The sequence below is a fragment of the Meleagris gallopavo genome, chromosome Z (genome assembly GCF_905368555.1).
Source record: "Meleagris gallopavo chromosome Z, MGAL_WU_HG_1.1, whole genome shotgun sequence".
In the NCBI taxonomy this organism is placed as follows: Eukaryota; Metazoa; Chordata; class Aves; order Galliformes; family Phasianidae; genus Meleagris; species Meleagris gallopavo.
Genome location: NC_139435.1, coordinates 45,249,517 through 45,276,378, shown reverse-complemented (window position 1 = coordinate 45,276,378; position 26,862 = coordinate 45,249,517). Strand labels below are relative to the sequence as shown.

The 26,862-nt window shown below is 38.1% G+C and overlaps 1 protein-coding gene across 3 annotated transcripts in view; it reads right to left on the bottom strand.

Annotated features, from left to right (window-relative positions):
• ATG10 (autophagy related 10) overlaps nucleotides 1–26,862 on the bottom strand; it is a 79,725-nt gene that overhangs the window by 11,985 nt on the left and 40,878 nt on the right. For all 3 annotated transcript variants that reach the window (XM_085212876.1, XM_085212878.1, XM_085212877.1), the window contains 2 exons: nucleotides 16,252–16,378; nucleotides 8,959–9,056 (listed from right to left, as the gene is read on the bottom strand). In XM_085212876.1, the coding sequence (XP_085069002.1) occupies nucleotides 8,959–9,056; nucleotides 16,252–16,378 (225 nt within the window). The remainder of the gene's footprint in view (nucleotides 1–8,958; nucleotides 9,057–16,251; nucleotides 16,379–26,862) is intronic.

Below are 26,862 nucleotides of genomic sequence, written 5' to 3'. Positions count from 1 at the left end.
AGTTTACAACAGTTTTATGATCGTGTCATCTGTCTTTTACATGGAGTTTAATTGAATATGACGTACGTGATAACCACTTCTCTCATATTGTGCAATTAGTGTTACTATGTGCTTTAGAATTTTTCATGAAAACATTCAATAAGAGAGGAACATTCAGTACCCAGCTTCACTCCAGTAATGAACTGCTGGATCCATACAGGTCTGCTGCAAGGGAAATACACCTCAGATCACAATGAATAATGTCAAACCAGGTAGAAAATAAGTTATTTCATCTCTTTCAAAAAAAACCTCTACCAGAAGATATCTGTGGTATTCCTCTTACCAGAGAACTGCAAATGTGACATATAGCATTGATTCATTTTTTCTATAGAAGAAGAACGATGAGGATCAATACTATTACACTGTAATTCATTCAATTAATTATGAATCAGTGTTGAAACATTATTAAACCTCTACTTCAGAATAACTGATCAATTTAAGTACTGTGCATGAATGCTAGGGCATGAAAGGCTATTCTGAACTGTGTACTGGCAATTGGCAAGGATCCTCCTACCACTTTTTATTTCTATATGAACATTATCAGCTAAGCCTCTTTGTTTATGTTACATCATTTAGTACTAGTCTACCATTTGGTCTTTTCCTCCTATAAAATTAGTCAGAATAGGTTTATGCCCATCAAGTCTTACTGGAAGAAACTTGACCCACTATGACTTTATATTAATGCTTAATTTTTAAACAAAACCTACTTGTTAGATTGTATGCTACTGTTCCCTGTTTTCAGCCATAGAAGTTCAATATAATACAGAAACTCTTAGCTTTAAATAAGTATTCATCCCACTTCTCCATTCTTAGATTTTTTTTCCCTTTGAAACAACCTTCCAATCCATGCTGGTAATATTCCCTTTCCTCAGGATGTTGTACTAATAATTTTCCAAAAATATTAGCAGGGGATCCATAGCAACTGTTGATATGACTCAAAATGATTTAAGAGCAATCTTAGCAACCTTCTGTTAAGATATACTTTATACAGCCTCCCCCACTTAGCAAAATCCCACAATATGGCAAGAAAGATTTGTATGTCTAAGAATAGCTACCTACACACATTTTTCAAGATGACTGAGCCATAATGATTTAAATCCTCCCTACCACAGTTTCAGCAAGATGTGCCTCTACCACACTATATCAATGTGCTCTGCTCAGAGTTTTGAATCTTTTTCCTTTTCTAAATCACACCATTAACATCCCTGACATTTTAGAAATAATGTTTATTGATTTTTCTGTTAACACTGCTATAAATTAAGTGATGTAATGGACAGGATTATTGAAGTACTATAAAGAATATGTCTTTCAGATACTTAACTACATATTGAAAAAGCAAAGACACTAGAAAAATACTGCAGTTCTCCGCTGTTCTTGGAAGTTTAGGTTTGGAAAGCTACTTTATATATGACAGAATGGACATGTAAGAGAGATGATATTACAACTACCTGCTAAGTATCAAATGACCGAAGAAAAACAAATGATTCAGATGAAACTGACAAATAAATATGGAAAGAAAAGTCAGAACTAAGAAAACTCCTTTTTACTTATGATTCTGAAACTTAATATCAGTAGTTAGTGGGACAGAGCTGCTAAAATCTCTTTTTGTCGCAGAGGTATTATTAGTAAATACCAACAGCTTTGATCATTGTAAATGAAGAATCAAAAAAGAGCTGAATAGTCTGAAACTGAAGATGCACGAACAACAGAAGGAAAACAGTAGAATCACCACCAGCCTTCCTCAACCGGTGTTGGTTTCTATTTATGGGTTATACAAGGTGAGCTTTTAAACTAAGACTTCAAACACTGCGGAAGACCTTTTAACAGGCTACTGCATAGACAACAATGATCTTCCTTTCTTAGGAATTTATTCAAGATTACAGGACAGCAGGAACATACCAAAGGAGAAATAACCTTTTAAGGAAGATGTATTCATGAAATAGAGCCATGAAGCTGCGAGGGGTCTGGAGTACAAGTCATATGAGGAGAGGCTGAGGGAACTGGGATTGTTAAGCCTGGACAAGAGGAAGCTTGGGAGAGACCACGTCACCCTCTACAACCGCCTGAAGGGAAGTTGTGACAAGGTGGGGATTGGTCTCTTCTTCAAGGTTACAGTGACAGGACAAGAGGGAATGGCCTCAGCTTTCACCATGGGAGGATCAGGCTGGATGTTAGGAAAAAATTATCCTCAGAAAGAGAGGTGAAGCTGCCCAGGGAAGTGGTGGAATCACTGTCCCTGGAGGTGTTTAAGAAAAGAGTAGAAGTGGCATTTATGGACCTTATTTAGTAGGCATTGTGGTGACAGTTGGATGGTTGGACTGGAAGATCTTACCTGTCTTTTTGAACCTTAATGATTCTGTGATAATTTAGGCCATTCGATCAATCTTTTCTACTGTGCCACAGAAAAGATACTTCCATATCTTTGAAACCACTGGAAACTTCTTAAGAATCTAAGTTTTTGAACCCATTTGGGATCAGAATTTCAGGCTCACAGAAAATGTGAGTTGCTAGAGTCCTGAAATTTAGGCCTGCATCTGACCTCACCAGTTACTGCATTTACAGTCAGTACCCAAATGCTGTCAATGTCTTTCTTTCTGGGGCACCTCCAAGGCACTAATACAAGCAAAACATCAAATCATGATACCATACATGAAACATGTCTGCTCACATGCTTAGGGATACGCACACAGATTTTGAATTCACATTTAGATAATACACTGGGTCTGAACTGTTTGAACTAGCATGGTATGGAAAAGGGGGGAGGAAGCACACAGTCTGTAACTTCCATAATCTTTCAGAGCCCTGAGTCACAGTTTAGTTTTTTAGACTGTTTCTACAGGACCTTCAAGCCACCAAGCTTTCATTCTTGTTTTATTGGGCAGTTTTGCAACTGCTGAACCTCCTATTATAATGCAGTTCGATTTCTATCCTTGGATGTTTGATTTTACATTCTATCATCTTTACGCATTGATTAAGCCTTAGCTCATACGCTTGACTGTGATTATGGGTTTCTAAGAGGAAGGTCGTGGTTTATGACAACATAACACTCACAGTTTTGTTTTTGTAACAAAACTTTTGGTGATGCTTGTTCCTGATTGCAATCAGATTCATTCACAAGCTTTTAAAATTATCTTGTTAGCTTCAAAACAGAAACAAACAAAAAAATAACAAAGACTGGTACAAGTGAAAAGAACAAAAAAATGGACTTGGGCACACATTTTCAGGGGTATATATCTAACATCCTCTGAAATTCTCACTCAGCTTCTTCCTAACCTTAGGAATATCTGTTTTTCAGACTACCAAGTCTGTCCCCCCTGAAAAAAAGAGAAAAAGAAATAAAAAAAAGCAGTTTTCTGCATCTCACTATTTGCATAAACAACTACGACTCGTGAATAAGATCAACATCCTTGACTCCTAGCATGTCTGCAACGAGAGTATCCCACAGCCTTCATATACCAAGCCTATCAAACCTGGTCTCCCATAGAACATATCAAATAGGAAGGAGAGATGGTTGTTTTGCCCCACCTGACTCTACATGCAAGTAGAGAACTCATTTGAATGCAGGAGACCTAGATTCAGCTTTCTTTTCTGCTTGCTTTTCCTAGGAGAGCCATTCACTACCAACCTACATAGTACTTTGAGGTGGGAACATTTCACTTTCCACTACTGACGTTGCTCTATTCTGGACACAGTTTTATAAACACATGTCAGGACAAAGACAAGATGGAAACGAATACTGCCTTCATCTATTGCCCAATCCAATAAATATTTCAATACTTCACAGCAACTTCTAGAAGGTGCCTGGAAAATAAATAGGTCTTTATAGTTCACCTTTTAATAGGTAACTGTATGCATCACCAGAACATAAGTTAGAAAAGCAAGTGTGTAAAAATAGAAGACAAAATTTGATATTCACCAATACTTATGGGCTGGTTGTAACTATGCAGTCACTTTTAATTGCTGCACATCTCCCATTCACATGGGGGGAGATTTCCAAAACAACAGAAGATAAAATACAGCCCTTTTAAATGAACTTAAGTTTAGTTATCTCTGTTCTATGAATTCTTGGTTGATAAACTATATCCTACCCATGGTAAAACCTGTTCACTTAAACAGTAAGGTTTCTCCCACCTTACTTTTTTTCTGTTCTTTGCTCTCCACTGTTTGTTTGGTCTTGATACTTTCTCCTACACTTATGGGTCTTTTCTCGATTAAATTGTCTCATCATTTAGCATTGCACCATGTCACTTTTGGACTTCTGCTAACTGGATGCCTCTGGATTTTCATACGATGGATCTGACATTGGCTTACATAAAGGAGGACAATTAGGTTGGAGCCTTTATACACAATGCCACTATTTATCTACCTAAAATGATACTGGATTTCTCTGCTAAATATCAGAGCATATGTGAGAGAAACACGTCTTGATGGCATCCATTACCATGGTGACTTGTTTCTTCATTCCTTTGTATAGACTACTATTACCATTTACCTTAAATTTCTTTTAGGTGGATGCAGTTACTCAAAGCTTTGCAGAATGTTTCTTGTTTTGTTCTCTACTATGAATTGAAATCTCTTCAAGACTTTTAGAGTTATTTTCACATTCATTCTGTTTTCAACTTCTCTTGTGATATTTCTGTTCCTTCCCAATCCACCCTCTTGAACATTTATATCTCTTATTCATTCTAAAAGCCAATATATAGCTAGCTTAATAAGTACTTTTGAAATGCCATGCAACCGAGGGAAAAAAAAAAAAGGGCTAGAAGCCTGAGGAATCCAGAAGTTCCCCCAGGATACTGACAAAGGGAATGCAGGGCTGGGATTTCATCCTAATTCCCATAGAACAGAATAAATCAACTGCAGGACAGTTGAGGAAAGCTATTCTGTTTGCATTTCAGGAAAAGTTAAACCAGACACTCAGAAAGCAGCTTCTTCAGAAAAAAACATTTTCGAGCAAACATTAATTCACAAAGGCAAAGAGCCATTCTTTTGAAATACGTAGGGAGTAATAACTAATACAGGATATCCTCAAAAGCATTCACCAAGTTACAAGAAAACTATTCAGGACACAGACATGCAATGTCTGCAATTCCATTTCTGACTCTTCATAAAAAGAAACTAAAATCACAGTTGGCAAGGGTTCTAAAATGCAACAGTAATCCATAAATACTCCTTAATTTTCCTGTTATTGCAGAATTAAGCTACTTCCAGCTCACACACAGATCTTACCAGGTGTGCTAAATTGATGTCATTATAAACCATCAGGAAATACCCACAGAGACCTGTAGCAACATTTAGAAGTTTTGTTAAACAGCTGTGTGTTATAATTGATTTGTATTATTTCAAACAGCTAAAGCAAGTTATCTCCGGATGTAGAAAAGGGATGACTGAAGACTCCAGGGAGATTTAACACACAAGAAAGCCAATCATAGGAACTTCATTTGAGCATTTTAAGATTATTACTAGAGGAAGTGCAATTAAATCATCACTGTTTATCAATTATCATTATAAAATACTATGCAACCTTATCATACTAATTTATTTATGAGAAGGTAACTAGATGATTTCTGCTTTCTGCAATAAAAATCATCAAGTCAGTAAAAACATCTGAAGACACGTTCTCTGAAAATGAATGTGACTTTCCAATGGTAATCAAAGGTAGCAAAAAAGTCCAAATTTTACCTAAAATCTGTTTTTAACTACATTGGCAATGTAGCTCCCAAACACCTAAACTGTTTAGCGCTTAGGTAGTGTTCCACTTCTGGTCTCAGATATGTAAGGGAAGAGTATGAACATTTCATAAAAGACACAGAATATAAGTTACAAATGCTCAGTTGACACTTCTGGATCTGTGACTTATATATGGCAGTATGACTTCTTTCCCCCCCCCCCAAACCTACCAACCATTTAAATCAAGGGTTAAAAGTTAAGTAATGTTATCCAGTGACAGTTTTTTGTTCATTTTTTCCCAATGGTGAATTGCTTGTAGAATTTAAAATTTTTTGTCTGTTCTGGAGCAAAATCCTAAATGTTCTTTCTCTGCTGTTCATGTGTACTGAGAGTTCAAGCTTGTTTTGGTGAGTTTGCCCAGTGACTTGCATTATATGATCTGTGTCCCTGCAGGCAAAGCCTAACCCACATAACAAAATGGGTCAGCAGAAATGCAGAAGAGAAGAGAAACTGTGTCTTTCAGTTCAGAACCCTGACCCACTTGAGGGCAAAAAACACGCTTTTTCTTGCAGACCTCACTTGTTTTGATCTGAGCGTTGCAGGCTATTGCTTACAGTATGCTTGTATTATCTTTTATAATTCCTGTGAGAATTCTCTGATTTTCACTGTTGTCTTATACATGATCTGGCATATGTATCTCTCAGTTTACAAGGGGAAGCGTTATACCAGCAGTTGCTGGCACTTGTAATATTATAGTGTTGGCACTGCAAGTTGTGCTGGTGCTTTCCCTCCCTTCCAACTTTGTCAGACACGTACCAAAAACCATGCATTCCCTTCATATTCTGGTCACTGGAATGAATGACCAAAAGTGAATGCACCTTCACTGCCTGGTGCCTTCCTGCTTTCATCTAAAATTAAAACTACAGACCTCTTAAAGCCACTTTCCCAGAGGCTCTCTCTCACAACATGTAGAAAAGCACATTTTCAATCCAGGAATGCAGCTGGGGCCTATGGACCCTGTTCAGTACTGATGTGAAACAGGCTTACCTCACTCAGGACAGTGAAATTCAATGGTCTTAAGCCACAGGTACATAGTCTTCATGGAGAAGACGTACAGAAGATGTAGGGGAAAAAAGTAATTCTAAATTGCACGTTTATTAGAACGGCTGAAGGATCTTACCATCTCCAGCTTCTATCTGCCCGCAATTCCAATATCATGCTTGAGGCTCAGACTGTGTTATTCTAGAAGAAACAGTTTAACTTGGTCTGCAATGTCCTTATTTAATAGAGTAACACCTTGATGTGTTATGTTCCAAATTATTTTGCTATATAACTAATAATTTCTTGAAAATGTTCTTTCTTATATCGTAATTTCTGTTTGTCAGTGATTCCTATAGGCTGAACTGCCCCTTGGAAAGTACCACTAAGTCAAGAGGCTCAGCACACCATACATTTTACCATCCATAAGACATGTGCATGTGTAAGCCTCATACACATCTCTAGTTATAAGATGTAGGACAGTTTTACTTTACTGTTCATTAAGAGTAATCTCGGGGTAGAAGTTTTCTGGTTTTCCTTTTGGCTTCCATTACTTTGATTTTACATATTTCAAACATACTCTTTACACTTTATTCTCAGTAGCACTGCATTATGATTTATTACCTTTACAGGGTTGTAGGTTCTTGCAGTGCTTTGCATCAAACAGAAAGAAAGAAACTGTGCTATCTATTGAATGTGAATGTGGCTTTAGGCCATAGAGGAATCTGGAAGGGTATATTAGAAGGCAAAAACCCCTTCAGTGTACCTCTATACATTTTTACATGTATAAACTATCCACAAGCCAGAACAGCTCAGCTGGGAAATACTAGAGATGTTAACACCAAAAGATTCCTATCATCTGACTGTAGGTCTCTATCTACCAGGAATGCAAGAATATGCATTCAATGAAGGCAAAGTTAATTGAATCCTCTGCTTCTCTATGCAGAAACAATGATCATTTAGCTACAAATCTTAAACTTCAGCTATGAATTACAAAACTTTACAATCTGAACTAGAAAACTTTCTTGTATAGATAGACAGCTACCTGCTAGCATATTATTTTATTAAAATCTAATTTTGTCATCTTCATTCTGCAGTAGACAAGCTGGGTAATTAACACTTTATTTAAAAGCATCTGTTATGAGAGAATCTGCAAACTCACAATTAGAATTCAGAAATGCACAGCGAACATTGGATAACCAATGTCTGTGAGATTCTCAGGGAGCTATTATAATACAAATAATAGTCTGTGGCTGCAAAAACATGAACGTTGCTTGTGTTCCCATGATTGAGTACCATTTACAAACAGTAATTAAGTTGTATTAGTTATGGGAACACCTGTAGATCTCAGTTGAGGTTACATTCTTGTTGTGCCAGCTGCTGTGTTAAGAAACCTGTGTACCTGAAAACAGTTAAGATCAAGAAGCCAGTGACTGAAGCAGTAGAAGAACAGAGGCATCAGTATATTCATCTGATGATAAAGACTTCACACTTGGAGAGTCTCCACTCTTTGTCCAAATTTGAACTGCAGGCCTGGAGCAATCAGCTCAGCTCTGAGCCATGTCACTTTTCCTATGCACAAGTGAGACTGTTTTCAAGACAGCCACCATGCAACTCCAGAAACATGGTATAAATTGCTGAAATAGTCTAGTGACTTCAAGACCACTTCAAATAAAAGTGATTTGAATAGCTCTAAAACAAGGCAGTGATAGCAGAGTTCACTAATCTGTTTCCTCTTGTAAAACAGTATTCATTAATCACTGATTCTTAAGCACAGTTGTCAGGAATAGCATATTATTTGATTGAGAGATAAATTTTCTCTCCTTCAATCCTAGGAATTGCAAGTTTATTTAAAATAAAAAATTATACAGTCTTTTTAGTAATTTGATTAGCAGTCTGGGAAATGTTGCATTACTAGACAAAATTTAGATAAATAAGACTACTTTTTATATATTGAAATCCATGATTACACAGAAATCACCAAGAGGTTTAAAGATTGGCTTTGGAAAATTATTTTAAATGAGAGATAATGTCACATTCAGTTTTAAGTGGTAAATTCTTCAAAATCCAGGTCTGAAACTGTAGTTGGTTAAGTGGCTCAAACAGCACCTCAGTAAGAATTTTACTTGCATACAGGAGAGAAATAAGACCAGTGAGGATTTGGGCATATACTGCATTCATCAATTGTGTAAAGGACTAGTGGCTTCTCACCTGCTGTGTGATAGTGTCCCATGGTCCTTCCTGCAGACGAGCCTGGTAGCACACATGAACACTTTTCCAAATTTCATCCAGCGTTAAAGGTCTTCCATCTGTGGGAGTGGGAAGGGGAAAAAGCACCCACAGTTAACACACTTAAGCAGGCAGTATCTTTAGTAGAGAGTAGCAAAAGTAAATACAAAAAATACTGATTCTCTGGAGGGAGAGGGAAACAATCACATCAAAATGTGATTGAGACACTTCTGGCCTCATAACTCCAGAACAGCACAGCTCAAATCCAAACTGGATGTGTGTATAAAACTATCCTGAATTCTCAAAACTAAACTAAATACTCTGATCATCTTTAGTCTCTGTCACCTGAGAGCAACAACTTACTTTCCAGGTTGCAAGTTGTAAAGTTAAACTAATTATGTAAAACAACACTTGAGTAAAAGAGATTAAAAAATACTGCCCTTTGGTAACCTAGACGGCTGCATTGTTGCAGAATGCTTTTAGTTAGGATTATGCCAAGATGCTAGTGTCAACCATTTTGAAAATAAGCATGTCAGGTTTTTTTCCTGAATATTTGTTTTTGACAAACAGCAGTAGGATATTTGGATATACTTTCAATAAGTAGCTACATCTTAGTATTTGTTAAGTGTCAGAGACTATTATTCTGCGATAACTAGTTTTATTCTACTGACACTTTCACATCTATAAAATGAACAAGATTTATTCACCAAATTAACATATGAATGCCACATTTAGGTGTAAGTTAACAACAGCTGCCTACTGCCTCTGTATAAGTCTCTGCACACATTTTATAATGCAGCTCCAAGTTTTGCCCTTACATAAGCACAACAGAGCAGGAGCATTAAGATTTGTAGCAAATGTATCTCTAAGGCAACAGAATATTCAGTAGATAAGCTAAGCTATCCTCAAGAAGGTGAGACCAGCTAGATCGTCATGTCCTAGAGCCTACGATGGCAGGTTGCTCTGGAGGCAGACTAACACCTACCAAGAAATAGGGTATTAGCGTAAGTCAAGCTTAGAAGGAAATATTTATACTAAGGTCATCAGTGTATAGGTAATACAAAATGCCGTGGATATTTTCAGCTTTCTGATTGCCTGCAAAGGCAGTCCAGAACAAATGTAAAATAACACACATTTCAATAAAAAATTTCATCTGCTCCTCTAGATTTTGCTCTGTACACCTTTGTATTTGTGAATTGTTGGAACATCCCTTGAGCAAATTCAGATTATACACATAGAATGTATTATTCTAACTTTAACGATCTCTAATTTTAACTAATTTAATTAAATTTTACATCAATAGAATGGTCAAGTATATAACAAGTATTAAGAATATTATAGTTAAAAATCACCAGTTTTGCTTTTACTTCATGTATGAAAAGCAGTACATGTTCCATTTCAGTACAGTATTATTTTCACTTTAGACAAAAATACGAATAAATTTAAACTAAAACTTCTAGATTACCTAAGGGAGATCACAGTAAAAAATGTCACTGGTTATTATAAAGTGATTGCAGTGTTTCATATAGGAACAAAAAAACTGATTTGGGCATTCTGATCACGGGATCTACACAGTGAAATATGTTTGGATTTAAGCCCCCTGCAAATTTTGAATTTTCTTCACAAATGTAATATGTCTCACTAAACTTTAAATGAGTTTGAAATCAGTCATTTTTTTATTTTAATTGAGCAAGGTTTCATACATACTCCAAGTAAATTCCTATAAATTCTTAACTGAGCTTGACCAGCTTGGTTTCCTAGGACAGGTGATTAATGGGCAGTTTCCACATTGCCCCTTGCAGGATGAAGACCTGAAAGGCTAGCATTTTCTTTCTGCATAAAAGAAATAAAATACAATAACCAAACTAAAACAAAATAGAATAGAATACATTATGATCCCAAATTTGTGACAGAAGTTTGAGAAATAGAAGAGTTTGAAGTTTTGGTAGTCTGTTTTCTTTTGCTGCTGTTTCCATGTTGGAATACAAGTATTTATGATAAATAAATAAAGACCCACATCTGACTGGATGTGGGTGTTGCATTTTAAACTCCTTGGTTTATGTGAGGACAATACAACTGAAGCCAGTTTTCTCCCAAGCTCCCACCCTTGCACAAATAGATGCATCTGTATTCTCTGGGTACTTTTACTCCATCTCTGCAGGGCTCTCAGCATTCGCAGGCTCAGCAGCCCATTTTGCATCTCTGCAATCCCCAGACATCCAGCTGGCCAGCCAGGCCGGTCAAAAATTGTTGCTGTTGGGCAACAAGAGGCCTGTGGCACCTGCAGGGCCTAGAGCCATTGGGCCTTGCCATTGCTGCATCTCCACACTCAGCTCTCCACACTGGAGCTCAACTCAGAAAGCACTGCTGGAAAAGGAAGGCAGCATCAAGCAAAGAGACACGGCAGCAGAGGAAGGTGTGGGCTGCAGATTCACTCAGCAATGTATTTATTTATTCATCAACCACCCAGAGGCTGAGGTGTCTGCTGCTTGTCCCAAGCCCTGCACTAGATTTAGCTGGAAGTTGGTGTGTTGACAGAGGAGAAAATTTGTGGTTTTGTGTAATTCAGCTTATTAAATAATCACACAGTTTGCCACAAAGAGTGAAAAGAAATGTATACCACACAGCAGGAGCTGTATGTGGGCCAGCCCAGGCTTACTGTACCTTTTTGAAACACTGTGCTCAGAAAGCCACAAACCTGCACATAAGCCATCATTAGTACCAACACAGGTGAAACACAGACTTTGATGCAATAAACATGACATCTACCCTGCAAGAGAGGCCAAAAATGCCTGAGAAACAACCATGAAAGGTTTTTTTTAAGAGAAAGGTGCTAAAGGACAGGAATCAAAAACTCCTAAATATTGGTTCTGCCTCTGCCATTCACTGGCTGTGGGCTTGAATCAATTGGTTCACCTGCACCAGCCACTACAGACTTCCTGTCAGAAGCTCAGATTGCTATGATTTAGATTGTCTTGGCTATAATAAACTTTTCTGAGAAAGCCTTGTTGAAGTCAGCTGAGGTTAACTCACTCGTGTCACCATAAGCTAGTTAAGAATAGTTTAAAAGCAGATGAGCTTTTTTATTTGTTTGGGGTTTTTTGTTTGTTTTTATACTCAAAACCATGACACAACTCATTCTTACAGGACAAGATCTTAAGCAGAACTATTTGTCTGAGAAAGAACAGAGTGGTTGCATGCTTCTGACTTCAGAGAGTAAGCCTGATTTCTGGAAAGCGCATCCATGAGGCTCAGCACTGTTATGAATACAGAAAGTCATGCCTTCGGGGTTGGAGGAAGTTACATTATCTCACAAGCTGTCTCTCTTTAACCACTGATTAGCATGGCTTTTATTGGCAGGGACCTATCTATGACAGAGAGCTAGACTTATTTTGAACCGGTCAATTTGAAAATTCCCTCTCTTCACTCTTTTCTAGGTGAGTGAGGCTGTAGTCTTTACTGACTCCCATTAGTCCTGCTCTTTTTGGTGCTTTGGCAGTATTAAAGATTCTTCTTCTGCCTATGTAGGAAAAAGAAGAAGCAAACTGTGAGACAAGTCAGTCTTTTCTTGCAGGGTGTTTCCCGACTGATGCCTGTGTGCATCTGTGATTTTGTTACTGCTACCTCACTATCAGTGCAAGAGTGTAAGGCTTTAGATGAAGATGGTTCAGGAAAAGAACAAAGTTCCTTGACATCTTAAAGATGAAGAAAAGGGGAAAATACTCTGCTGATTAAAGAAAGCTTACTGGACCTAGCCCAGCCCATCTGGCTGATGCCAGCACTGAAGGGAAAGGCTAATTGCCTAGACCATCTGTCTCTAAGAGGGCTAATTGCTGACATCAGATCTCAGAAAGGGTTCATGCATTTCTTCAGCTACCTCTCTGGTAATCTCAGAAGCCAGAGAAAGAAGGGCCCCTGCTATTGAAATGTTATGGCATAGATAAAACTGATTTTGGAGAACAAACACCTAATTCTCTGACACTCTGAGGTACTGAGGACCACTGCCCTGAGCTCCTGACACAGACTAGGATTTCATAAGGTCTGAATTTAGGAAAATATGCCACAAGGGAAGTATCATGAAGTAGTGAAAAACATTTCTTAGATGTATATATATGTATCCTAAAATCATCTTCCTAACTCCCAAAATGTTTTCAATCATTCTTCCAGGCAGTCATCACATTTCATCATTTTCAGTCAAAGTATATCCTTGCACAGAACAAGATTATCCCTACAAACCTATTCCCAGAGACTACCAAAAAGTTTAGATGCTCTTCAGAACATTTTAGTTCTGTTGCAATTGTACTTGTACCTTGTACTACCTTACATAATTAAGTTCCTCTGACAAAAAAAAAAAAAAAAAAGGGTCTAAAGATGAATACCAGAAAATAAGTGATCACACGCAATTTAAAAAGCAGCAAGTATAAAGATACAATGATGTAGCTTTGCAACTTTTGCCTTCCTCCAGAAAGGACTGACCTGCAATTTTTTTTTTTACAACTGCTAGCTAGGAGTAAAAACCAGACGTCTTCACTTACACAAGCTCCTGAAGATACAAACCCTGCCAAGGAGGATAAGAAAAAAACTCCACAGGAGTATTTTCTGAAGTCTTTTTCCTAAGAGTTTCTCCTGGAGTCAGTAAAAATTCATATATTATGGAAAAAATGAAAGATTTAATTGTTCTAGCAAAGTTCTTAGTGTTTATTTGGAATATTGCACATTTGGACCAGCTGCTATCATAGCACACAAAGTAAGGAAGTGAATATTGCAAAACAAGCAAAACTACTTAGTCAGGTTGAACAAAAAAACTATTATTTCCTAGGCAAGCCTCGAGTTGTAATGGCCACTTAACATTCTGCCAGAGAGGAAGCAGTGTTAAATCCAACCTCCTTGCTCTTCTGCTGGGGAAGACAAGACAGGGCAGGGCTGTGGAAACACTGAAAGGATTATAACTCACCTTCACCTCTTGCAACATGCTCTAATTAGCATGAAGATCAGTATGGACAGGATTCAAGGGAAACCATGAGTAGCTCACAAGAGACTTGTGAAGAACCATTCTACTAGTTAATCTGCAAACAGTAGCAGGAATTTAGAATGGGAAATCGATGCAGGTCTCAGAAGATTCTTCCCTGTCTATTTCAGATTAAGAATGCAGTGAGCATTTCTAGATGTCTAAGAAACAAGGTGAGGAAAGGAATCACAGAAAGACTGTCACCCTTGTAAGGAAAAAAATACTAGGGCTTTGCCTAGTTTCCTACATAATAGACTCAGAGCAAGTCAAAAGATACCTTTCTCAGACAGCTCAGGGGCTGTGACTGCACGTTTCTGGAAACACCACACTGGGGCCTTCAGATAGCATGGGCACAGGCAGGTAAATTATTTGCAGTTATGACAGAATGTTTTGTTTTCAAAACTAAACTATCCAGAACTACAACCAGAGAATATTAGCTGAAAATATTCTTGGAAAAGTACTTATTACCAGTATTTAGTAACCTTCTCTCTTCAAGAGTTAGAGAATGTTAGGTGTTAGAATAAAATGCTAAATATGAAATGCAGGCTAGATGACTTAAGGAATTATCTGAAAAGAGCATTGTTTTCCATTGTGAAAGGTTCCCAAGAAGCATTTTAAACCATGATCTTAGTTGCAAGAACAGTAACAGATTTGTACTGCAAGGGGAGCTGTTGGCACGTAGTACTACAACTGTGCATTAGATCATCCACTAGTTTCTGTAACATCCACTTCCAGATATAAGGAGTCATGTTTCAACACCTCCGATTCCCTGATGCTGACAAGCTAAACAACTTGTTTTGTCTCTAGGAGCTCTTCTCTGGTGATTAACTGCTTATGGTGAATACTAATTATATGAAAGTACAGTACAGTCGTAATAGTGTCCTATTTCTTCTACCTGCAGCATCTCCATCCTCTTCTGCAGAGACTGTGTGCTATTAATTCAGCTAAAACCTAGATGATGACATTTTTCAGGACCACAAATAGGTTAATCTGTCTCTTTCAAGCAAAACTTCCCTCATCCTTCTGTCTGCACAGAAAGTCTAAAAGCAAAACACTGCACATTTATAAATGCTTGCAATAGAACAGAAATTTGCAGCAGGATGTGTGCAAATGAGTTCTGGTGGTGGATGGCAGAGCAATGTCCTCTATTCCCCATGTCTCAGTTTGAAAATTTGCCCCAAATTATCCACTCTTGAAACTGCACCTCCGACTAAAATCTTTTCACCAGGGAATCTATGAGAATTTTTTCTTCAAATTTAAATCTAAAGTGCCTTTTAAAACGCTAACGCTGCAAAATTAGAAACCATTAAACAATATAAGGCAGAGAGTGATTAAATCTACCAAACACATTCAAAGCAGCTTAAGCTACTTTTTAATTAAAAAGAAAAAGATATCTCTGGCAACATTCAGACATCTTTATCTAGATAAAGTTAGGAGATTATTCAAAACACAAAAGATGCTGATGCTACCACGCAGGAGACTGAACAAAATGACTTGAAGATTTCAAACCCTCAGTCCTTGGTACACAGTTGCTGGCTACAGAGGAAGAAAGCACAGCCAGTGCTGCAATATGATCACTCTATGCTTGCTGATTAAATAAGTGACACTAACATTGGCCTTGGAGGGAGGCTCTGTGTTCCTCCTTCCTTCCTGACAGGATGGTGACTGAAATCACAGTGGCTGTAGCAATTCAGTAACGCATAACAAAATGTACATTTTAGGAGGAAAGAATACCTCTTAGTTTCAAAAAACAGTTTTCATAGAGAGAAAAAGGCAATACTTCATCACTATTATTTTTTTTTAATGAGCAAAGTTAAACAGAAAACAATACACATATTTAAAGGTACACTTAGCCCCAGCCTTGGAGCTCAAACTCAGGCTTCAGAGACACAAACACAGTTCTGCTGAAGCACTGTAATTATGTCCACTTATTTCATAGCCAAATTCAGACCTGCAGCTTTAAGGATTTTGTATTCATTTAAAGAAAAGAACAAGAAAAATGACCAGTAGTTTTAGTCAACCACAGGCAAGACGCCAGGAGCCAAAGTTCAGCCTCCTTCAGGCTGAGATGATATCATCTATTCCAAGTCCTGAAGCTCTCTGTCTGGAGTATTACAAAATTTACTGGTGAACAACCTCATCTCTTACTTTCTTGTTACACATGATCATTATTCTGTTTCTCTGTTTAATATAAAATTTGAGTTGATAAAATCTATAGCACCTCACATATTTTTCTACATTACTGTTTAACAGAAAATGGGTTTTACCTAAAAAGCAAGCCCTAAAATAAAGCACAGGCACTTGGTAGCTGCTGGAATACAAGACATGATACTCGTAGCGAATTACTTCTTCTGTTGCACAGACTCCAGCCACTTGAGAATCATCCAAAGATTCCTAAAACAATAAACACAAACACAAAATTATATCAAGTTTTGTATTTCCATCAAGAGGAAATTGATTACAACGATTACAACTGTTGTAATTAATAAACATACAGAACAGAAAAAAATAGCAATCACCCCATTCACAGCACTAGAATTTTAATACAAGAAAATCACAGAAGTCCAAACCCTGCAAAGATGTGTTACACTTAACTTTTAGAAACTGTGAACTCTATGTAAGCACTTGCAGAATTGAGGTCTTTCTAAACGCAGGCTGCTTATGCGGGCAAAAGAAAAAGGCAAAGCTTTCTTTGTGGCAGAATACCTGTACACTAAGGTAAACAAATCTCCACCTTTTCTGATTGCCATTATTATAAACCATTTTAAAAGTGTATTCTTGAACAACCTGGTTTTGCCTGCCAAAGGACAAATCAACAGTATTCACAAAAAAATCTTTGCTCTTTTTTCTTTAAAGGCTTTTTGCAAAAATCTGGTTTGAATAATAACACTTCCAAAGGTAGAGACTGTTTTTCTCTGGTTACTGTATTCTGGGTGCAAAGTAATTAATATATGTAGCAGGCCTGAAATAAGTCTGAAGAGATGGAACTTCTAGCATTAAAATATTTCCCAGCTGGAACAAAAATCTCTTAGCATGTGTATTAATTTTCTTAATTTCAAAATAATATTTAAATTGCGCTAAGCACTCAGCTATTTTGACTTTTCTACAAACTGCCAATTCTTCACAACTCTGAAATTGGAGACATTAAATTACTAATGCCATTAAGACTAAATGCTAGAACAAACTTTCCAAAAAGACACTATGGGTGTGTACTTGTTTGATTTTCAAACCCCCAAATTTTCATGCATGAACTAAGCAATGATAATGCCCCACAGGTTGGGCGTTTACTCCACAAGATTATTATTGCCAACCATGAATATTGGTTTGCTGTGTCTGTCCAAGCACAACGAAAAAGACTGAACGGAAAAGAAGAATCAGCTTTGAATCCCACAATGGTTCAACACACAATTCAAAGAATTTTGCATTTTTATCTCACATTGTCAGCTAAGCCATGAATCAGTCTATGAGGTGGTATAGTAACAGATAAACTATAGCAGTAATGACATGCCAAACACTTTTTTCTTTTTTCTTTTTTTTTGGTAGTCAACATAAAAGATATTTCCCCCACATTTAGTATATTAGACAACCAGCTGCAGCTGAATGAAGCATGTGGATAGCACATCATGAATGAAGAGCCCAGACTGTGGGAAGCTGCAGACCAAGGTACTGTAAATACAGTTTTGGACATGAAATGACAAAATCACAGATGGTCAGAGAATAGAAGGTTTCTGGGAAGTTCTGTGCAGCTGCAGCCCAAGAAACAGGTATGCAAAGCACTGAAAGGGAACGCTAAAGCAAATCTTCTCCATGTTAACCTACTTATAAAAAAATGTATGTGAAGGGATACTAAAGACAACGTGCCAGAAGGGACATTGATAATTGCTGTATCTGACTTCGTAGGACACGTGAAGTTAATTACGCCATGTCTGGTTCCTATAAAACCATTAACAGACTAAGAAAGACAACTTTTCCTCTTCCTGCATGTCAGAACATCTGATCACATGTCAAATACAGACATGCAGAATACCAGTAAAATACATACATCCTGACAAAAAGACAGACTCTCTACAGTAAACAATTTAAATTGTTTACTGTATTGCTATTTAAATCTATCTTTTTTCAGTGCTTTGTGTGAATAATAAAACAAAGAAAACCAGTAGCATGTGATAATGGAAATGAAAAAACAACTTGGCTTTTGAGTTCATACAGGTAGGAAAGCGAAAGAATCCACATTCAGAATGGAACCTAGACTGAAATCTGCAATACCCTTTTGGATCAGCCTTTTGGAATCAAAACAATGCTGCTTTACAGACATCAATTCTGCATCATCTTATGCTTACCTTGCCCTAACACTACTGGAAATGGCAGGACTACCTGGACATGTATTAAATACTGCTGTTCAACCAAAAAAGCTTCTCTCACACTTCTCTCTCCTGCTTTGTGTATGTAAGGTTAAATAACTCTAAACCCTCATACAAACATTGATTCATGATAATTTTAGACCAAATGATAAAGGAATCATACTCTTTACTACCTGCAAATACCAAAGAAAATAAATAACTTAAACTCAAAAATTAAATACTCAAAAGCTGCATACCCTTAGGGAAAACATGTTTTGTAAATAACCTACTTACTATCTCAATAAGTCATAAATTAAGCTAAGAATAACTCTGTCATCAAGAATTCAGATTGCTGGGTTAGCAAGGATTTCAACTGGTAAGCAACTTCTGTCTTAATTTTTGGGATGAGGAAAAGGAAAGTAAAGGAGTCAGTCAGTCCTTCCAATTTTATTGTTCCTTAAGAAGGCCAGAGAGAAAACACTCTTGAGAATTCCTGCCATTACCAGGATATTAGACAGTGGGCCACTTACCAAAACATCCTATTACTTCCAGAGAAAGCTGATTTTCTGCAGAAGTGGCCTTCCCAGAAGATGTACATAGTCTGATGACAGGAGAGGCAGCAGACAAGGGAAGAAGGCTGTATAAACAGCTTTGCTCTAAACAAATTACTGCACTGGAGAGCAGAATGTTTGTGCACACATTCATTTTGCATTATCCCAGACTTCTCTGACTGATGGTTTAAGCGGTGTCTGAAATCAAGTACTCTGCTTTAAGCAGAGCTGGAAGAAGCCTTGAAACTGACATTCTTCTGCTCTGTTACAAGATGGACTTGGGTCTACTACAACATTTCTATGCTTATTCAGAACAGTTTCTGATAATCAGATCTCTTTTTGTGCCACTTCTAGTGACAAGCGGGTGCATTGTACTTGAGATCTGCATAGAAAGACAGATAACTGAAACCTTCTTAGGACTATTTCTAATCTCCTTTCCTTTTGGTAAATGGCAGTGGCAAGACTTCTTACGTAAAAAATGCAACACTGATGTGTAATCCTGTACTTTACAGCCTCCGTACGTATGATGCATAGGATTTATCCAAGGAAAGTACATCTTGGAGCCTAAACGTTCTGATGGTATCTCTCTCACTGATGAGATGAACTTTGCTGATGAGAGGAATAAAATGAGCACAGTCACTTTAGGCGATCTCTGGAACATCTAAAAATTATGCATGGCTGAATAAGGCCCTGGAAGCTCAGAGAGTGTTATATCAGCCCAAAGAAAGAAATTTATTTTTTCCTCTTTAACCAACTACTGGTAAAGCCATAAACATAAAATGTAGGTGTAACTCATTAAAAAAAAAGAAATCACAGAATTTTCTTTTCGCGTGATAGTCTAATAAATTTTTCTTCCAGTAATTGTTCTACATTCCTTTCCAATGTATACAGATGTTCTATCTCTTTCAGCTAATACAAAATTTTAGTTATTCTAATAGACAACACTGAAATCAATTTTAACACTGGGAGATTGCATAACTTTCACAAAACATTCATACATGTACATGAATAAGAAAACAAATTCATAATTTTGCTTTGATCTTGTCAAGATAAACACATCTGTGTGAAGAAAAAAGTTTATTATTGTGTTAACAGAAAATGTTTCTTTTGACTAACTTGCAATCCTTAAAGATGAGACAAAATAACTGAAATAATTTTATTTCCCTTTTTTTCCTTTTTTTTTGATTTTTTTTTTTTGTTTTTGTTTTTGTTTTTGTTTGTTTCTGCATTGCAATTTGCTTGCATGGTTGCCATGCTTCACATTAAAACTGTGAATCCAGGACTCACCAACTGTTTCCTAAACAAATTGGGAATTTGTCATCAGGAAGCATCTGCTACTCTGTTGCTCTCATGTAAAATCGTTCTTGTGCTACTATAATGGACTGCTGAGCAGATGTTTAAAAGCAATGTATCTATTACAAAAAAGATAAGCAGCAACCACCTAATTAATTATATTAGTTCCATCATAAATGAATTATCACTAATTTTAATTGATATAAAATTGTTCTCAACCTTTAAGTATCCCCTAAGCAAATTAAGTTGATTTGTCCCTTTTAAAATGCTAAATTATTTAAATCAACAGATCAGAAATGACGCTGCACATCGCTCTGAAGACAAAGTAATGCATTTACACTATTTCTATTCCTCCTGATGAAGATGACAAGTCAACAACCGCTGGTGACATCTGGGAGCAGGACAGAGCCTCTGGTGTGCTCTGACGTTGCTGCGTGCAATCACAGCAGGCACGGGATAGGGCAGCTTGCTCCTGGAGGGAGGGCTGCAACGGAAAGGGAAGGGACAGGAACGGGCAAGGTGAAATGGAAGGAGGCAGAAGCATCTGATGGAGAAGGGATTTTCCTCTGCTGACGCCTCATATTTCCCTCTCTTCACCTCACAGAGATTGGCTGAGCCAGCATTCCTTCCTCAGCCCAAATTCCCTTTGAAATGCTAAAGCAGGCCCTAAAGTCTTTTTGGGGGGAAATAGGGAAAGAGAAGTAGTTTGAATGACAGCGGGCACACTTCTCCTGAATATCATATCTACCTTTCTCCCAGTTCCCATGTTCTTCATCTCTGTTTTTGGCATCCTGATCTGCATTTCCTCCTGCTTCCAGGGAGCCTCATGGGATTCTCCTCACACACAACTGGGGCAGGGTGGGGCTGTGGGCAGAGAGGGGAGGAAGAGGAGACCAAGGACCAGACGCTGGGACCAGCAGTCTCATTACTAGGGGAAAATGAGATGCAGTCCAGATTAGTAAGAAATTTGTTTTCATTCCTTAGAAAATATTTACACTTAATTATATTTTGGCCTCCAAACTCAAAAACAAATGTATCACACATTTACCTCTGAAACTATTTCTCCAAAAATGAGCTCCCATGTGAAACACAAGAAATCCACAGAACAGCTCCCCTCTCAGTCCAACACTTTCCCTGTGGCAAATACATGAAAAGTGAATGGCAGGACAACGTTCATCAGACAGAATTAAAGCAGAGCTTAATGTGAGGGTGTGGCAGCATGGTGAGATTGTATCTGTACTCTTTATTCTTCCTCCTGGGTGTTCTCCACCTCTACTAGGATTGCGTCTCCTTTCTTTGCCTGCAGCCCCACCATTCCAGTCTCTGCAGGTCACCTTGCTGATGATTTCGTACCTCTAGCACAGACTCTCGCATCATCTCAGAGCGGTGAGGCCTTGGCACAGCTGCCCAGCGAGCTGTGCGTGCCCTATCCCTGGAGGTGCTCAAGGCCAGGTTGCATGGGGCCATGGGCAGCCTCATCTGGTGAGGGGCAACCAGCTCACAGCAGGGGTTGGAGCTGGCTGGGCTTTAAGGTTCCTTCCAGCCCAAGACATTATGTGATTTTATGGTCCCCATCATCACACAGACCCTGGCTGCAATGGCTAAGCGAAGGCTGAATGAGCCGTGGACCTGGACTTTGCTCCCAGAGGATCAGAACAATCTCTGATGTGGGCACTGCAACACAATCTACAAAATGCAAAAAATTCCCTTGTATAAACAAACATCCTGAGAACAAGAGAAAATAAAAAAAAACTTTTAAGAACTTCAAAACCACCGCAGCACATGTTCTTTATTTTAATACACTAAGAACTTCTGTTTGCATTTTTTGATTGTATTTTCCTTTCAACTATCAAATACTCACATTATGCTAAGATTCACAGGCTCTAACACACTTACCTCACTGTATCTAGTCTGTAAAAATGTATAAAAATGTGGACATTTTCCACATTTTAAGCATGAATGGTGTAAAAATGTATTTGCCAACAGCTTCAGCATCTTCATAATCATTAATAAATTGCTCTTTTATCTTAAGCATACACAAGGAATCCAGCAGTCTCTGTGTGCTTTCCAGGGGAGTCATTATTAATGACAGACAAATGACAGACAGATAAAAGTACAACAAAAGAGACCTGTGGAATGACAGTTACCTTATGGATTTATTTCCTGTAAGCTATAGAATGCTCCCTACTGTCTTGTGTTTCTTCAAATTCAATTAGCCAGGTGAAGAACCTAGCTAAATACTGCCCGTTGGTAATAAAAGAAGAAAGCAACCCTGGCTACAGTCAGTGATGCTGCTAACACCAAGCCCAAAGAATTCTGTTCTAGAAGACACAGCCTCCTGGAGAAGCTACTAAGACACCTATGGAAAACAGACACGGATTAAGGTAAACAAGGAATGGATTCCTATAGGCACATGGATCTAGTAAATAATTCATTTCCCAAAGGAACACCTTCTACTGCAAATCAGCACCCTGACTGATGCTGCTAAAGAATCCAGGGATTATTAGAATGGCTGTTTTTCCCCAAAATACACAGGTTGCCAACACAAAAAACACAGCCTTTCGTCATGCAAGGAATACCAAAAGAACAAATCCAACAGTTCCACCCAAAAAGATGCAGCACATAAAATTTTAGTAGTCCCTCATGCATTAACAATTGTTTCTAATGGTTGGAAATTAGATTTGTCTTTTGATTGCTTTAAAACTGTTATCACAAGTGAAAGCAAAATCTATTCAAGTGAAAGAAGCAATGGACCATGAAAACAGAACTGTTTTGATTTTTTTTTTCCTTCATATAAAGGTGGGGAATTCTTTCAAAATCAACTCTTCATTCTTTTCCTGTTGTCACATTCAAAATGCAGAATTTAGTGGCTCCTCTCCTCCCCTTGAAGAGGTATTTTCCTTTTCTTTTAACGTATATAATATGGCATAGATAGAAAATCCCTCCTGGTAGAAATCACAGCACACACAGCTAAGTGCTGGGCGAGAGGCAAGCTAAGCTGGCAACACAGGAGGCATGTCCTAAGCCATGGACATGCATACATGGCCTGATGTGTTAGCTGAAGGCATGTGTTTATGTAAACTCCCTCCAATGAACAGTAGTCATTATTAACATTATTTCTCCATCTCAAGCATGTGCAGCAGCCCTTCTTTTGCAGGATGTATGGTGAGACAAGAAGGCCTTCGACATGGTCTCTCATAGCATCCTTTTCTCCAGGTTGGAAATACATGAATTTGATGAGTGGACTGTTCGATAGATAAGGAACTGGTTACAGGATCAAACCCAGAGAGTGGCGATCAATGCTTCGATGTTCAGAGGGTGATCAGTGACGAGTGGTACCCCAGAGGGATCAGTACTGGAATAGGTGCTCTTTAATATCTCCATCAATGGCATTAACAGTGGGATTGAGTACACCCTCAGCAAGTTTATGGATGGCACCAAGCTTTGGGTGCAGTCAACATACTGAGCAATTGGATGCTATCTAGAGAGGTCTAGACAGACTGAAACTGTGGGCCCAGGAGAATCTCATGAGGTTCAATAAATGCAAGCACAAGGTCCTGCGTCACAAAATCTCCACTATCAGTACCAACCGGGAGATGAAAGGAATGAGCACAGCTCTGCCAAGAAGGTCCTGGTGGATGACAAGCTGCACATGAGCCAGGAATGTGCCCCTGTAGCTTAGAAAGCCAACTGTATCCTGGGCTGCATCAAAAGAAGCATGGCCAGCAGGATGAGAGAGAGGTGATCTGGCCCCTCTGCTGTGCACTGGTGAGACCTCATCTAGAACACTGCATCCAGATGTGGAGTCCTCAGTACAGCGAGATGTGAATCTGTGTATTCAGAGAAGGGCTACAAAAATGATTAATGGGATGGAACATCTTCCCTACAAGAACAGGCTGAGAGAGCTGGGACAGCACAGCCTGGAAAAGAGAAGGTCCAGGTAGGCCTGGGAGCAGTCTTTCAGTATCTACAGAGGGAGGGTATTAGAAAAAGAAGACAAACTTCTTAGCAGAGTCTCTTGTGACAGAACAAAAGGAAATGGTTTCAAACTAAAAGAAGGGAGATTTAGAAGGGATATAAGGAAGAAGTTTTTTAAACTAAGGGTGGTGAGGCACTGGCACAGGTGGCCCAGAGAAGTGATGGAAGCCCTGTCCTTGGAGACACTCAAGGATAGGCTGGAGTGGGCTCTGAGTAACCTGATTTGAGCTGTAGGTGTCCCTGTTCATTGCAGTGAAGTTGGAATAGATGCATTTTAACAGTCCCTTCCCACTTAAATGATTCTATGATTCTATGAAGAAGCAGCTGGAGATGGCGGTGTTCCTATCTCTGCTTTCTCGCCACCAGCCTTACTGTAAAAATTACCATGCAGCACAGATGAGGGGCAGGGATCAAACTCATAGGTCCAGCTGCAGGAACTAAAGACCCAATCTTACTCTAGGTAAGCAGTGCAAGCATCAAGACAAAGTCCTTCTCTTGAATTTTGTCCAGACAGATATAAACGAAATTGCAGCATTTTCTCATTATTTTTATTATCTCGAATTTGTACAGATTATAAGAAGTTACTACAAGACTTAGCATTATTATGTAAGATTATTGCTTTTTTGGACTTAACTGCTTCCCGAATTGAGCTCTATGCTTCACAATTGTATGCTTCATGATAGGTGAAAAAAAAAAAAAAAAATACTGATACATCAGAAGAGAAAGGTAACAGTTCAGCTGTATTTTAGGTCAGTTTTATCTTTTTAGAACAAGATTATTATTTCTGCATTGAGAAGCTCAGCAGCAACCCAGTTTTGGACACAGTTAATTCAACAGGGAGACTGACAGAAATTCCTGCAGCTCTTTACTTTACAGAAGACAAATTCAAATCCTCATTAATTTCTCAGATGGGAAACTGTATGAAAATGGTGCCAAGACTGACAGTGTTTAGCAGTAATTGAAGTGAAAAAGTTACAGACAGAAATGCTCAAATTGTCACAAAATCTGGCACGACAAAAACAAGAAATTTAAAGTTACAGGTTCTGATTACGAGCAGCTGGAAGGGAAACGATGATGGCGAGGTCCAGAAGCCATGTGCCATGCAGAGCCCCTAATCAAGTGCATGTCTGTCAAAATGATACTGCTTGGCCATAAGCTGTACTATACAGTCACAACAATTAGAAACCATGCTCATAAACCAGGTAGCTTAATGACAACCGACTTATTTCAGTATGAGCTCCGATTAAGTTAAATATACATTAAGCCTGAAGCACATACATTAGTATCTTATTAAGACAATAGGAAGAAAAAATTAAAATAGAATGGTCTATTTCAAAATCAAAATTATCATAATTCAAAAAATATAACTATCACAAAAAATAATTATGAACTTGTAAATTCTCAAAAATACTCTGATTTGTTCCCATGCTTATATAAAAACCAGTATCACACTAGGATCCAATGATCTTTTCTTTTTGGAAAGGTGTGAGAATAAATATTTTTTTAAGGAACAGGGCCAGAGTTTACCAAGTCAAATCAGTTCAGCTTTTATCTGCTCTGAAAAGCTGTTTATTAATATGTGATCTAATACAGATGGACTTACTGTCTACTCCGCAGTCCCTGCTACATAGGAAATGCAAAGCTCTGTATTCAGATCTGCCAGGTCAAAAGCCTTTCAATTCATTTTCAAACAGAATACTCTGTATATTCTAAGTATTAATAACTATAATGTTATCAAATGCCGTTTATCACAACTATCCCAAATGTATATTGGTGACATTCATAGTGGATGGAAAGAAAATACTGAATGCTTCTTTTATTAATGTGATATCAAATGAAAATGGCCACGCTATATTACAGGATACTATTAATTTTCAGGAAAAAATTTCAGTATATAATAGAACTCAATGCAAATTTAATCACTAGCAGACTTTACAAAGGAGTAATTGTAATTTGACAAAATGTAGCTAAAATCCACAAAATACAAATGAGAAGATACAATGCAATACATTCTCATAATTAAAAATAGACTGTTACAGCACTGTTTAACAATAAAGACAGTTATGCTATATTCCTACTGTTGAATAGCATTGCTGGGAGACTTCTGTGGGCAAATAGAGAAATACACAAGTAGAAACGTACCTCATCTATAACCAGCAGTTCTGGTACAACACAAGTAGTTTTGGACAACTCAGTACAACTGCACCTAGAAGCTAGCTCTGCTCCAAAACTAAGAAGGTGAAGAGGAAAATTTGAATGAATCTTTTTACAATGTATCCTCTAACAGTTTCCATCTTCAGACAACGTTTGTTTTAATTGACCAGAAAGCTCAATACCACATTAGGAACATTTAAATAGATTTACAACACAACATGGCTGAAAACACTTGGGATGGTCAACAACGCTGCAGTAACCGACCAACACCACTGCAGCAGCAGGTTTGCAAAAGCCAGGATTGGCAGACATGGCCAAGCTCCTGCCTGGTGCTGCCACAGATAATTTACAGAGATACAAAACCCGAACAATCTGTGAACGATTAAATACATGAGTGTCTCTCATCTTAGGGGGCCTAGTGAGTGAGGGACACCATGGTGCACGGGTCTGCACTTTCATGTGCAGGAGGCGCAAACCGTGAGACACTTGACAATCTCAATTTCCTTGGCCCCATCTAAAAGTGATGCACTTGACAACCCATAGGATCAGAAACATGGGATAC